Source organism: Haliotis cracherodii, unplaced genomic scaffold (genome assembly GCF_022045235.1).
Source record: "Haliotis cracherodii isolate W230 unplaced genomic scaffold, xgHalCrac1.p SCAF_15, whole genome shotgun sequence".
Lineage (NCBI taxonomy): Eukaryota > Metazoa > Mollusca > Gastropoda > Lepetellida > Haliotidae > Haliotis > Haliotis cracherodii.
The window spans coordinates 26864275-26878678 of record NW_027266270.1 but is presented as its reverse complement, the minus strand read 5'-3'; the positions used below and the strand labels follow the sequence as shown (position 1 = coordinate 26878678).

Below are 14404 nucleotides of genomic sequence, written 5' to 3'. Positions count from 1 at the left end.
GGAATCTGATTGTTCATTAGGAGGACCATAACTCGTAATAGCCATTGGTGGTGCCACAATTGATCCCAGAAATTTCAGTCGCAGGAAAGTGGATTCAAGTTACAACCAACTTCCTTTGACTGTAAACTCAATTATTAATTTGAATATCATGTCACAGAGACAGTGTCAAAGTTTGACACTAATCACTAAGACCTAGAATGAAAATGGGCAATTCTTTAAGACAAACCAACAATGACAGTCGGTGAGATCACATTTAAATTTCACCTGAGAACGTCAATAAAAGCACCCACACTTTCCGTAACCATAACAATAAATTATCAATCAGTTGCAAATTCTGTAAACAGAGAAACTAGTGAAATAGATACCATATGTTTCATAACACAGGGCTATATATTATATATACCGTGATAAGCAGCGGTTTCAGTATAGTATTCCATTAATACTTTCTAATGCTGAATACTTTTCTAAAGGTTATCAATGTCATTTGTTTTGTATATCAACAGACCATATTGATTGCCTGGAATATCTATAAGCACAGGGAAAATGTTGGAAAATAAGGTCCTTTTCAGCAATTTTATTATATTCAAGGCCTTTTCCAAGCCAACTCTGATTTACGTCTTTTCCAAGACAACCTCTAATGTCCAGGCCTTTTTCATGCACACCATGTTCAGTTACACCTGTAAACACCATCAGCTGGATGAGTGTTTGTTTGTTTGTTTGGTTGTTGTTAACGCTGCACTCAGCATTATTCCAGCCATACGACGACGGTCTGTAAATAATAGAGTCTGGACCAGACGATCCAGTGACTGACATCATGAACATCGGTCAATGCAAATGGGATACAATGACATGCATCAATTAAGTCAACGAGTCTGACCACCTGATTCCGTTAGTCGCCTCTAAAAACAAGCAAAGACACCTCTTAGGGCAAGCATGGGTTGCTGAAGACCTATTCTACCCTGGATCTTCACAGGTCTGGTAGGTGAGTGAGTGAATACTGTTTAACCCCACAGACAGAAATACTCCATCTATATAACTGCAGCCTGTTTATTATTGACTTGGGACCAGATAATGATAAAGAGAGAGTTTAGTGGTGATTTCATGAGCTTGATCACTGGTTTGTTTATACACTATGTTCCTCCACCATGAATACAAAGTAGCTTAGTCGCTATTTTTAACCAACGAATCTAGCAATTGTCTGGTTCTTGCAAGGGGGAAACCAGGAAGTGCTCTGGCCAATATTTCTCACGGAGCATTTGCCACAGACTGCAGCCATCTACTCACACACAGCTTCAAAGTACCAAATTTGACAAAATTCATGCAATAAGAAGTCCCTGATTACATTTGTTTTCAAGATAAAGAAATCAATTACCATATCTGACGTAACAATTGGCCCACTCTAATGAGCGCCCATGGAGATATTTGCTGATATATTGGCTAGTGAACAAGCTCAATTAGCAACCCTTCTGATTGATCAATGTACACAAGACCTATTTCTTCGTGCATAATACACACTCATGTGTTATATGCACCCTTAATTATGGGCAATTCAATTCTGAAAAAATATCTGTCAGGCATAAACATGTCAGGCTGTCAGCATAAAGTTTAACCACAAAATTTATCTTTCAACTCTGTTTTTTTCACCAAAATAGTTTTCTAATAAGAGCACCCTATTTCTAATTTTGAGAGCGCCCTGTGCACTTATTACGTCGAATAAGGTATGCCTGTCTGAATGCTTCACTCGAGAATATAGAAGCCTTGACATCTTGTGTGCATATGTCTTCACGAAGAGAGGTATTAAATCGGAGTAAAACATCTGATTTGATGAGATTGAGGTTGGGGGATCCATATTAGTGTCGTTGGAACTTGATCTTTGTACAAAAGTGACATATGGATCAGAACTAACTTTTGCATCCTTATTTATGCTAAATATAACTTCATCAACCCAGCTGCTTTAGAGAGAACCAGCGGAGCTCAAAATCAATATACATATCTATTGTAGCTGCCACTATGAAAATCAGCCTACCAACAGGCCAAAATGACATTATTTTACAGCTACAACAGCAGCATTGCTTAAACAAGGTGACAAATATTCCCTGTAGATGTATAACTTTGTACATACACTTCTGGTAACAGTTCAGGTAACCCAGTGTCCCCGCTGGCTTTTTAAACTGCCAGTCCGCAAATTCTTAAAATTACCAGTCCCCCCTATTTTTTGCCAGTCCCAACTTTCAACAAATAAAAAAGTAAACTAGTTAGATGTTTACATCATTCACACAAACTTCAGTCTCAGTTTTCTCTTTATCTTTTTAATATTTTGACACCAAGTCGCCACAAATGGATATTTAACCTAGAAATAGACCCTAATGGTAACAGACAAGCTGACTTGGTTCGAAAAATGTACTTATATGAATATCGCCTATGTATTGTTCAACAACACAGATTTATAAGTACTTTATTTGCCGATCCACAGGGACTAGCAGTCACATGAATTAACGGTCCAAACCTAATTTTACCGGTAAAAAACTGGTAATTACCGGTAAACAGGAATGCTGATTAACCATGGAAACATCCTGAACAAAATACAAGGCAATAGTGTGATCACAACATGTTACTGTGTAGCTGACACATAAACATTAGGAGGTTTTGTCCAACATGAACCTGACAGTCCAGGTTATTCACCAAGAGGGTCTTCTTGGGTGTAACATGTCCGTAGTCAGTCAAATTTGGGGCTTTTAGTCCCTAGTAATTTTTTCCCTGGTATAGTCAGAAAAATAAACACTTGGATAGAGGACAAGCTGTCAAGTTGAATCTAAAATCTTGATGCCGATCGTCAGTCTGTCAGAAGGGAAACATTGAGACAGCTGGTTCTGATTTCGTTTCATTACTACAATTTGTGTTGTGCAAATACAAAACACTGACTGGTTTTGTTGTGTCGTCAGATCAAGTTCAACATGACTGTAACAAGATTTTTCGCATGATTATGAGAAACAGTAAGGTTGTAGTTTATGCTAAGCAGTTTTTAATGGACTTTTTACCTTAATCTTTTATCATAAAACAGAATCATATAAGTTCATGATAGTGCTTTTTAGTTGTTTTCTGCAAAACAACATACTTCATCAGGACCTAGCTGCACCCAACAGCTGGAGCATGATTTTATCAAACTCTCAACATCTTGCTTACAAATTAATCCATAGCCTTTGCTGGTAAACCTCAGTGAATGCATCACACAGTTTCAAAAGATTAGACTAACGTTTGAAAGTCTTTGTTTTTCAGTGCCAATGCACGATTAAATCAGTTCCATGTGTCTGAAGGGCACATAATTAAGGACTCATATTTCTTTAAAAACAATACCCTATGACAATGCTTGTATTCATGAGTGAGTGAGTGAGTGAGTGAGTTGTGTTTAACGCCGTTTTTAACAGTATTCCAGTCGTCACATCGTGTCAGCTTAATGTGAAACCTACAAGCAGCGAATTGTGGCGCCTTAAACTGGGCCACTCGTGCCTCCCAATGCATTTATGAAACCATGTGAAAAACACATGGAAAATGAACATATGAATACATTCAATGATTTCTTTTAATATAACTTGTTTTTTCATTGAAAGGTATTCTCCTGGTTGGCACTTTTACAATCCAAATGGCACATCTAAACATCTATATCATTGCCATGTAGCACTTCTATCCCTGCTGACATAAAATAGCTTAATGGCAAAATGGTAACTTCAGGACGTATTGATAGAGAATGTGAGTGTGTGGTACTTCAGACCTAAACATCTTTCGAAATCCAGGCTAGTCTGCTTGCCCGAGACTACTAAATTGTGTTGAAGACAAGTAAAAATCCAATGATGGCAGTCCTCATTGACTAGTAGCATTTCAGGTCTGTCATTCTGAACCAGTTCTCAATGCTTCAATTCTGCTACAAATTGGAACTGAATAAAAACGACAATAAATGTAAACAGAGTACTAATTTCTGTCTAGTTCTTGAAGGACTAACTACAAGGTGACACTATATGGTGGGTGCAACATGCAGGGCAGGGCAGTGCAACACGCAGGGCAGGGCAACATGCATGGGCAGAGCAACATGCAGGGCAGGGAACATGCAGGGCAGGGCAACATGCAGGGCAGAGCAACATGCAGGGCAGGGCAGGGCAGGGCAGGGCAGGGCAGGGCAGGGCAGGGCAGGGCAGGGCAGGGCAGGGCAGGGCAGGGCAGGGCAACATGCAGGGCGGGGCAGGGCAGGGCAGGGCAGGGCAGGGCAGGGCAGGGCAGAGCAACATGCAGGGAAGGGCAGAGCAACATGCAGGACAGGGCAGGGCAACATGCAGGGCAGAGCAACATGCAGGGCAGGGCAGGGCAGGGCAGGGCAACATGCAGGGAAGGGCAACATGCAGGGCAGGGCAGGGCAGAGCAACATGCAGGGCACGGCAGGGCAACATGCAGGACAGGGCAGGGCAACATGCAGGGCAGGGCAGGGCAGGGCAGAGCAACATGCAGGGCAGGGCAGGGCAACATGCAGGACAGGGCAGGGCAACATGCAGGGCAGAGCAACATGCAGGGCAGAGCAACACACAGGGCAGGGCAACATGCAGCGCAGAGCAACATGCAGGGCAGAGCAACATGCAGGGCAGAGCAACATGCAGGGCAGGGCAACATGCAGGGCAGGGCAGGGCAGAGCAACATGCAGGGCAGGGCAGGGCAACATGCAGGACAGGGAAGGGCAACATGCAGGGCAGGGCAGGGCAGAGCAACATGCAGGGCAGGGCAGGGCAACATGCAGGACAGGGCAGAGCAACATGCAGGGCAGAGCAACACACAGGGCAGGGCAACATGCAGGGCAGACCAACATGCAGGGCAGGGCAACATGCAGGGAAGGGCAACATGCAGGGGAGGGCAACATGCAGGGCAGACCAACATGCAGGGCAGGGCAACATGCAGGGCAGAGCAACATGCAGGGCAGAGCAACATGCAGGGAAGGGCAACATGCAGGGAAGGGCAACATGCAGGGCAGGGCAACATGCAGGGCAGAGCAACATGCAGGGCAGGGCAACATGCAGGGAAGGGCAACATGCAGGGGAGGGCAACATGCAGGGCAGACCAACATGCAGGGCAGGGCAACATGCAGGGCAGAGCAACATGCAGGGAAGGGCAACATGCAGGGAAGGGCAACATGCAGGGCAGAGCAACATGCAGGGCAGAGCAACATACAGGGCAGAGCAACATGCAGGGCAGGGCAACGCGCAGGGAAGGGCAACATGCAGGGCAGAGCAACATTTAGGGCAGGGCAACATGCAGGGAAGGGCAACATGCAGGGAAGGGCAACAAGCAGGGCAGAGCAACATGCAGGGCAGAGCAACATACAGGGCAGAGCAACATGCAGGGCAGGGCAACGCGCAGGGAAGGGCAACATGCAGGGCAGAGCAACATTTAGGGCAGGGCAGGGCAGGGCAGGGCAGGGCAGGGCAGGGCAGAGCAACATGCAAGGAAGGGCAACATGCAGGGCAAGGCAGGGCAGGGCAGGGCAGGGCAACATGCAGGGAAGGGCAACATGCAGGGCAGAGCAACATGCAGGGCAGGGCAGAGAAACATGCAGGGCAGGGCAGAGCAACATGCAGGGAAGGGCAACATGCAGGGCAGAGCAACATGCAGGGCAGGGCAGAGCAACATGCAGGGCAGGGCAACATGCAGGGCAGAGCAACATGGAGGGAAGGGCAACATGCAGGGCAGACCAACATGCAGAATAGAGCAACATGCAGAATAGAGCAACATGCAGGGCAGGGCAACATGCAGGGCAGGGCAACATGCAGGGAAGGGCAACATGCAGGGCAGAGCAACATGCAGGGCAGAGCAACATGCAGAATAGAGCAACATGCAGGGCAGAGCAACATGCAGGGCAGAGCAACATGCAGGGCAGAGCAACATGCAGGGCAGAGCAGGGCAGGGAAGTGCAACATGCAGGGCAGGGCAACACGCAGGGAAGGGCAACATGCAGGGCAGAGCAACATGCAGGGCAGGGCAACATGCAGGGCAGAGCAACATGCAGGGCAGAGCAACATGCAGGGCAGGGCAACATGCAGGGCAGGGAACATGCAGGGCAGGGCAACATGCAGGGCAGGGAACATGCAGGGCAGGGCAACATGCAGGGAAGGGCAACATGCAGGGAAGGGCAACATGCAGGGCAGAGCAACATGCAGGGCAGAGCAACATGCAGAATAGAGCAACATGCAGGGCAGAGCAACATGCAGGGCAGAGCAACATGCAGGGCAGAGCAGGGCAGGGAAGTGCAACATGCAGGGCAGGGCAACACGCAGGGAAGGGCAACATGCAGGGCAGAGCAACATGCAGGGCAGGGCAGGGCAACATGCATGGCATGGCATGGCATGGCAGGGCAGGGCAACATGCAGGGCAGAGCAACATGCAGGGAAGGGCAACATGTAGGGCAGAGCAACATTTAGGGCAGGGCAGGGCAGGGCAGGGCAGGGCAGGGCAGGGCAGGGCAACATGCAGGGCAGAGCAGCTTTCAGGGCAGGGCAACATGCAGGGCAGGGCAGGGCAGGAAATCAACAAGCACTTTCTTTTAGTCTTTAGTTATGACTCTCCCCAGGATCAAAGCACTGACCTAACAATTTCTGAACAGACATTCTCTCCACTAGACCATGGAGGAGGTACTAGCTACACACTAGGCTTAGACAAGGTTTGCAACCCCTGTGCTGTTGCAAACATTCCTAGCATAGGTGTTTTCATTGCAGAGTAAAGCAAAATATCATTTAAGGGTGTTGCTACTTAATTTGTTTCTCATTTACCATGTTTACAAGATGGATACCCAATCATAGATTGCTTTTTGCAAATCAATACTTAAGCTTATAATGGCTAACATAGCAACATCATCCTGACCTGATACGTAAAAGCCTGCATCAGACAAAGTATTAACTGATAGCATATATTCCATTCCATTATTTTCCAGTTTGTTTGTTTATTTGTTTATTGTTTAACGCTGCACTCGGCAATATTCCAGCTATATGACGGCGGTCTGTAAATAATCGAGTCCGGACCAGACAATCCAGTGATTGACATCATGAACATTGATCCATGCAAGTCAATTGGGGTCAATGACATGCTTCAACCAAGTCAGCGAGCCTGACCACCCGATCCCATAAGTCGCCTCTTTCGACAAGTAAAGTCGTCTTTTACAGCAAGCATGGGTTGCTGAAGACCCCGGATCTATTCTACCCCCGATCTTCACGGGTCTCCTGATACAGAATCAGTCAGATTGAAGTGCATGAATTTGGCACCAAAAATAATCAAGGTGTGGTTGATTCATCAATAACATGTTGCAGTCACAGGGGCCAAGACAAATAATTTATTTGATTCCTAATACATGCAGAACATGCCAAAGAAATCTTTTAATTATTCAAAAAAATTTTTGGTAAGTTTTCCTGTATTTTATCATGTGACACACTTACTATTGTAGGGACTTATCTCAGTATCATTAAAAAATTCCAGGTTTACAGCAACTGAAAGTATAGGTATGGCAGCAATGGGTCTTTAGTTGAAAATCCTAGATACATGTACATCCCTGTTGAACAACAGAGTGTATACAGCAGAGTTACCAACTCCTAATCAAGGCAACTAGAAATGGTGATAACTGGCATCTAAAATATGTAATTTTAAAAAATCATCATTAGCAGGAAGACTTTATGGTTTTGATGAAGATAAATCATCTGTTGCATTGTCTTTTATAATCCAAACTCCTCAAAGTGTGTCAAACCCATCACAGGCAAAAATCAATATCAAGCATACGTGGCAATGCCCGTAGTGAGGTCAATATCTACCAGATGAATTTGCGTAATTCAATACAGACTGTTGATATTCCAATATCCGAAGACAGATCATGACAAAGACATAGTTTTAGGTTGGAGGTCCGGGTTATCTAACACATATAAAATTTGAAAGGACCAAGCCAAGACCTTGACTTACAATTACATACAAAGTATTTTGGATAAAACTTGTAATGTTATTCACTTTATCATGTTTATTGTATTGGCAGAATTTTAGTCCCAAATATTGTAATGATTAACAGTTGGCATCTCTGTTTCAGACCTATTAATATGATTATAGAAGAAGCCATAATGAAGGAGCGATAGGGTTGGGGCCTGTCTTCCTTTACCCAAAGGTATTCGACACTCTAATCGGCTAATTTGATAAAAGTTAGAGAGCTTGGTTTAGCACCACTTTGAACAGTATTGTGAAAACCTGAAGTGGAGCAGGTTCTAGACGTTTACCACTTAGGTGAAACCTAGGTGTGAGTATGGTGCTGACAAACTTATAAACATAATCAGGGAGAACTGGGATTCAAACCAACAATCATGGGTTTCTGGCATGCCCAAGGGACTTAACTCTGCACAAAGAATTGTGGTGCCTTGAACTGCTGGGCCACAGGTGGCCCACATCAACACTGAGAGTCTGGTTACCTTAAAGTCCTCCATGGTCATGTCCACCAGTTCGGCAAGCTCATCTTTGTCTGGCTTCCAGTCATCCTCCTCTTCCTCGTCAGTCATTAATTCAAAATATACAACCTTTTTGGATAACCGACTGAATGTATTATCCAAACAGAACTTGAAGTCCCCCGTTCCCTTCACATCGAACCTGACAGAAGAAAGAACACATGGTTAACACTGAACTTTAGTGAGTTGTGCTTAATTCTGCTTAGAAGTACATCCATCATACCGTCAACTTACTGATAACCCAGGATAAGGTGAACCAACTCACAAAACACATTGTGAAAGTTTTTCAGGACAAAAGAACATTTTTTTTTAAATCCCAGGCTCCAACTCCCAGAATATCAAATGGATGGTCTTTACATCAACAACAGGTCCTAAAAGAGCTGCAGACTGCAGATTTGTTGGATATGGCTTAAGGCACACAACTCTGTACAGTTGAAATTAGAGTGATACAACTGGTTCATTATATATTATTACTTGAACTCATCTGGGTTAGACTCATAGTATTTCATAGTGAGTGAAAGAGAAATTACATTTAATCATAGCACCGTACAAAAGAATTTTGAAAGCAGGATCAATGATGGATGCTATTTCATAACTTTGACACATTGTTGTCCTAAAACTGTGAGATACTGTAACTGGATTCTGTCTGGCCTTAACATTACATGGTTGTTTTTGTTGGTTGTTTAACGCTGCACTCAGCAATATTCCAGCTATATGACGGCAGTCTGTAAATAATCATATCTAGACAAGACAATCCAATGATTGACATCATGAGCATTGAGCCACGTAATTGGAATATGATGACATCCATCGACCAAGTCAACAAGCCTGACCATCCGATCCTGTTAGTCGCCTTTTACAGCAAGCATGGGCTGCTTAAGACCTATTCTACCCCCGATCTTCAAGGGTCCACATTGTTATGATGCTCTTAAGCCAAAAAAAGGGGATGAAAATAAACCTGAAACAGTCGCTTGTTCGAGTAGTATAATAAATAAGGACATCCCCCAAAGAGCCTGAAATTCTAAGACTAGCCCTCAGGGTACCACTAACAACCCTGAGACAAACTGACACAACCCAGCAGGCTAGTAACTAAAGTAGTGACTTTCGATTCTTTTCCAGATTGAAACCATGTGATCAAAACTCAATGAAGATGTTAATCACTTAAAAATGGATATTTCTTGAAAAGTGCACTTTGTAATTTATCTTTGCTGTAAGTCATATTCTTTATATTGGCGGAATGGCTTGTTTTCAACTTATAAGTATCAGCACACATACAACATTCTTCGTTAGTTAATTATCTCGATATTTCGTGATTCTTTTCGAGGACTATAGAGGCACCTGTCCAAGCAGCATAATTGGGTGATGTATACTGCTGGGAATTGAAAGGAAAATACAATTCTTGCATGCCCAGAGGACACAACTCTGCGCAGCACATTGCGGCACTTTAGTCACCCGTGTCACCAACAAACATCAAGTGATGAACTAGAAATACCTATGGACATTCTCTGTCTTGCGGCCATCAGCTGCCAGTAACTGTCCCTCTGGCGTGTGAGCAGAGAACCCAATATCCAAGTCTCCACCATCAATCACCTGAAATAGCAATTCTCATCTTAATGCAGATAAACAAAACCATGTCGTGTGAATTAAAACATATTTTTGAAGGTGCAATGGTTTTAGAATGTGGACAACTTTTGCTGCTGACACATGATAATGTCTTTTTATCAAACACAAGTCAAAACCAAATTTCTGTTGAAAACTACTATAAATATTTATACATTATATTTGCCCACCAGCCAACCATTCTTATTCTCATGTGTTTGGAATCACAAATACAGGCCTATTCATCTAGAACAGTGTCTTTTCAACAGTCTAATCAGTGTTCGTAAATAAGCCGGAAGTCAAGTGGTCCTTGTCATGAGTGAGTGAGTTGGGTTTAACGCCGCTTTTAACAGTATTACAGTTATATCACAGCGTGTCAGCTTAATCATTGTTAATGTGGGAGGAAAGCCCGAAGTGATGCAGGTCTCAGACGTTTATCGCTTCGGTGAAACCCACGAGCACGGGTCTAGTGCTGACAAACCTAGAAACACAATCGGGGCGAAACCAGGATTCGAACCCACATTCATAGGTTTCTGGCGTGCCCAAGGGACGCAACTCTGCACAGCGAATCGTGGCGCCTTAGACTGGGCCACCCGTGCTCCCGGTCCTTGTCAGGTAAAAATTTATAGGGTCCCCAGATTCAAATACTCCAGCAGCAAGACCAGGTCCCCATTTAATTTCAAACACAACTAATTATTTGAGTATACCTATTTGCAAGACATACAGTTGTTTGAGTCGACAATAAATACATACATTAGGCTGGAGCTGGTACTTGCAAGGAAAATACTGAGTTCTGGTTGTTATGTATTTATACATCAACCTTTTGTTTATATGATATTATTAACGCATGTATCAGCAGGGTCAGTCACTGCTAGTGTTGGGAACGTATTGGGCTGTCATCATCAATCATAGGTTTGGCGAAAGTGATCAATCCATGGATATTATTAGACCTACCTTAATCAGTCTATCCACCACGACAGACTTCCTTCTAGATAGCCAAGTTAAAACATTTGCACAATGTGTTGTTATGCCAGTGTTATGTAGCCTGGAATGTACTGACATTTATTCAAATGTGGCTGGTGACTATATCATGTGGTAGCATGTATATTCAGATATAACTGAAAAGTTACATACAGAGCTCTACTATATCATAGCCAGAGTGTAGTAAAATACATCAAATTACAATGGTTATTTAAAAGCAATTTCATCACTTGTTTTATAGGTATTTATCCCCGAAAAACCATAGCCAGAGTGTAGTAAAATACATCAAATTACAATGGTTATTTAAAAGCAATTTTATCACTTGTTTTATAGGTATTTATCCCCGAAATACCATAGCCAGAGTGTAGTAAAATACATCAAATTACTATGGTTATTTAAAAGCAATTTAATCACTTGTTTTATAGGTATTTATCCCCGAAATACCAGATAGGAGGAGGTTAAAAAGACATAAGTAATGTTTTCATAATTAATGTCAATGACTAAATTTGCTTAATTTAATACTGCCTTGTATCTAGTGCCTATCTTTCATCTTGGGGTTACTGTCTTCTGGGGGTCTTTTGGGGAAACATGCTATCCTTTCTCCTTTTGCTGAGCAGGATGAACAAGCACTCAAAACGAAAGATTATGTCCTGTTATGGAACTCACTTATCCATGTACAGGCGATGATCCATAAATGTATTTTGTTCCTGCAGTTCAGATCTAGATATACTCAGACACGGTGGTGCCGCGGCATTCATCATATCGCAGCATTTGTGATTTATCTCATGTGAGAAACGCATCCTAACGGCTATCTATTAATGCAAATCAGTAGCCAGGAAGTGCTCCCTTCCAAAAAAATTCAATTTCCTCAGAATGTTCCGTCTGCTGTAAGTAAGCATTTATTATGACGTGGATATTATTTCTGGCATCTTTTAAATAATGCCTAACCTCATCTATCAATGGACTACGTTGTAACCTGCAGTTTCCCAAGTGAACTTTCTCTATTGACCTGAACTAGATTGTATGCATATTGATGGTGACAAATAAGTGACAAGGTCCGCACGGTCTTCCTGCTATGTGGCCAAAAGTTTTAGGAGATCAAAAGGGCCATAATGCCATACTTAACAATACATTCTTCACTAGAAGTCAAATGATAAATACATACTGTTGTCATTAAAGGAGTGCTTTATATATATTTATTGTTAACTTTCAACATTTTTTCCACTGTTTTTGACAAAATATTTTCATCCAATTTTTTCAACAAAAATCTTAAACGTCTTTTGTGACATTTTGTTGTTGATTTATTCTTACTTTTCGTTAAACATACATTGAAGATCTAGTAATTATTACACATACAGAATTTTACTTGTGCTGTCTTTGCACTTCTCTGGATAACATGGATAAATCACTGAAGTCCAGCTTCATCATACTTTGTGGTATGCAGAAATATGTCCTGTTTTGGCAAGAATGCAGTACACAAGACACCTTCCGCCATTTTGGTAAGGGATGTTCACGAGCTCATTCCTTAGTAACAGTTACTAAGTTTTTCAGATGCCATTTTTGTTGCCTCTCTAAAATAACAGGGGATTTGGGAGGCTTGCCCCCGACTCAACGGCTTTCGTAAAGATATGAAATGTTTAACTACCAAAAAAGATACAAAATATGTGTTCGCTCCGGATATGACTGAAGTGGTTGTCGCACGCCCTGATGGAACTTCTATTTTCAAGTACTTTTTTGACGTTGATGTCCAATTTTCAATGTTTATGCATCACTTTGATATTCAATTTCAAGGTTTAATCATATACACCATACAACATCTTCCTGAGGCAAGAGAGTTAACTGACTATAAAAGTCCAGTTTACACCCTTCCACCAGTGGCTATTACGAGTTATGCTCCTTCTATGCCTCACCTACGGACCAATCAGATTCCACCTCTCGTTTCACTTGCATTTGATTCAAACAAAATGGCGGTGCCCAGTCAAGACGATCTCATCATTAATCAAGATCTATATTGTGATAAAACGGGTCTTACACGGCAAAGTGCATAAAATCACGCGAGCACCTTGATAAAAACATGAAAAGCCTTGGAAAACATCTGTTGACAACAAGTTGGCGGTGCACATGCTTTGTAAATCCTGCAATCGACTGAAATCTGCATAACGGTTTATGAACTGGATTTCGATTTTGTTGCGCGATTTTGATTTGACTGTGCAAAGACTCGTTAGTCCAGCCAAAATGTAACTCCATAATACCAGCCTAGTTCGGCAAGGGTGGAAACTGGACTTTTATGGTCAGTTAACTCTGATGACCATACAAATGCATGTGGTGTAATTTTTTCTGCTTATTTTGAGCTTTATCGCCCTATTTTTGAAAATAGTGATGGTGTTGTGTGCAGCTTTATTAGTAGCATCAAACAAACATGGTGGAGAGGTGTCCGATATAATGCATGTGTACCCCTGTTTTTGTCCAATTTGGGCTTCCATACACAACTTTCCTTGTAGCGCGATATGCTTGAGTTCTTTCCCTTGTGAACCTTTCACTTGGAGTGACCAATGTACATAATGAACCTGTATGCATAGTTATATAAAACAAATGATGTGTGATACTGAGAACACAAATAATCACAAAGGTTAGTGAGTGCATTTTCTTACGTTTAGCATATGTAACAAGTATTGCGATACCCTGACATTGCAGGCTACCTGTCATAAACTTATATAAGTCTTCTTCATTTCATATTCCTTAATTAAGTAAAATCAAAATTCAAAGAAAATGTAAACATGATCTATTTTAAGTGAACTGTTTCTTACACTGGCAGTGCTTGGCTTCGACTTAACACTTATAGTATCCTGGGTATACTGTATCAAGGAGGAATGGTATCGTGGTCAGATCTTTCGATTGCTGTAGATTTATATTATCAGCTGATTATTGTTATTTGTTGAGGGTCATCACTTAGAAACCATCAAAATACCGAAGATGACAGCAAACGCATTTAGTCCAATTATAGAAATTCTTCATGCAGACAAGTTTCCCTTTTGCAGAGCCCAAATCAAAACGTTGACAACTGTAGTCTATAGAAATCACATCTGACCACTCATGGCAGTACGCGTAGTCGCACTGAAGGGTAGTGACGGAAATCACAACTTGGTTCACTTACTTGATATTCTACTTCTATTGTTGTGTCCACTTTTATACTCTGAAAGAAACATTCTAGCATCCCCGGCTTAACTTCGATGGTAAAATCAGAATCGATGCAAGCCGCTATCGGTATTAATGCAGTAATAACCAGCAAGAGACGGACAACTAGAATGCACGCCTCCATC

At 42.4% G+C, this 14404-nt stretch overlaps 1 protein-coding gene across 1 annotated transcript in view; it reads right to left on the bottom strand.

Annotated features, from left to right (window-relative positions):
- LOC139462432 (transmembrane emp24 domain-containing protein 5-like) overlaps positions 1-14404 on the bottom strand; it is a 25091-nt gene extending 10687 nt beyond the window's left edge. The window contains exons 1-3 of the mRNA XM_071244140.1: positions 14239-14404; positions 9997-10094; positions 8472-8646 (exon numbers count right to left, since the gene is read on the bottom strand). Of these exons, the coding sequence (XP_071100241.1) occupies positions 8472-8646; positions 9997-10094; positions 14239-14403 (438 nt within the window). The 5' untranslated portion in view covers position 14404. The remainder of the gene's footprint in view (positions 1-8471; positions 8647-9996; positions 10095-14238) is intronic.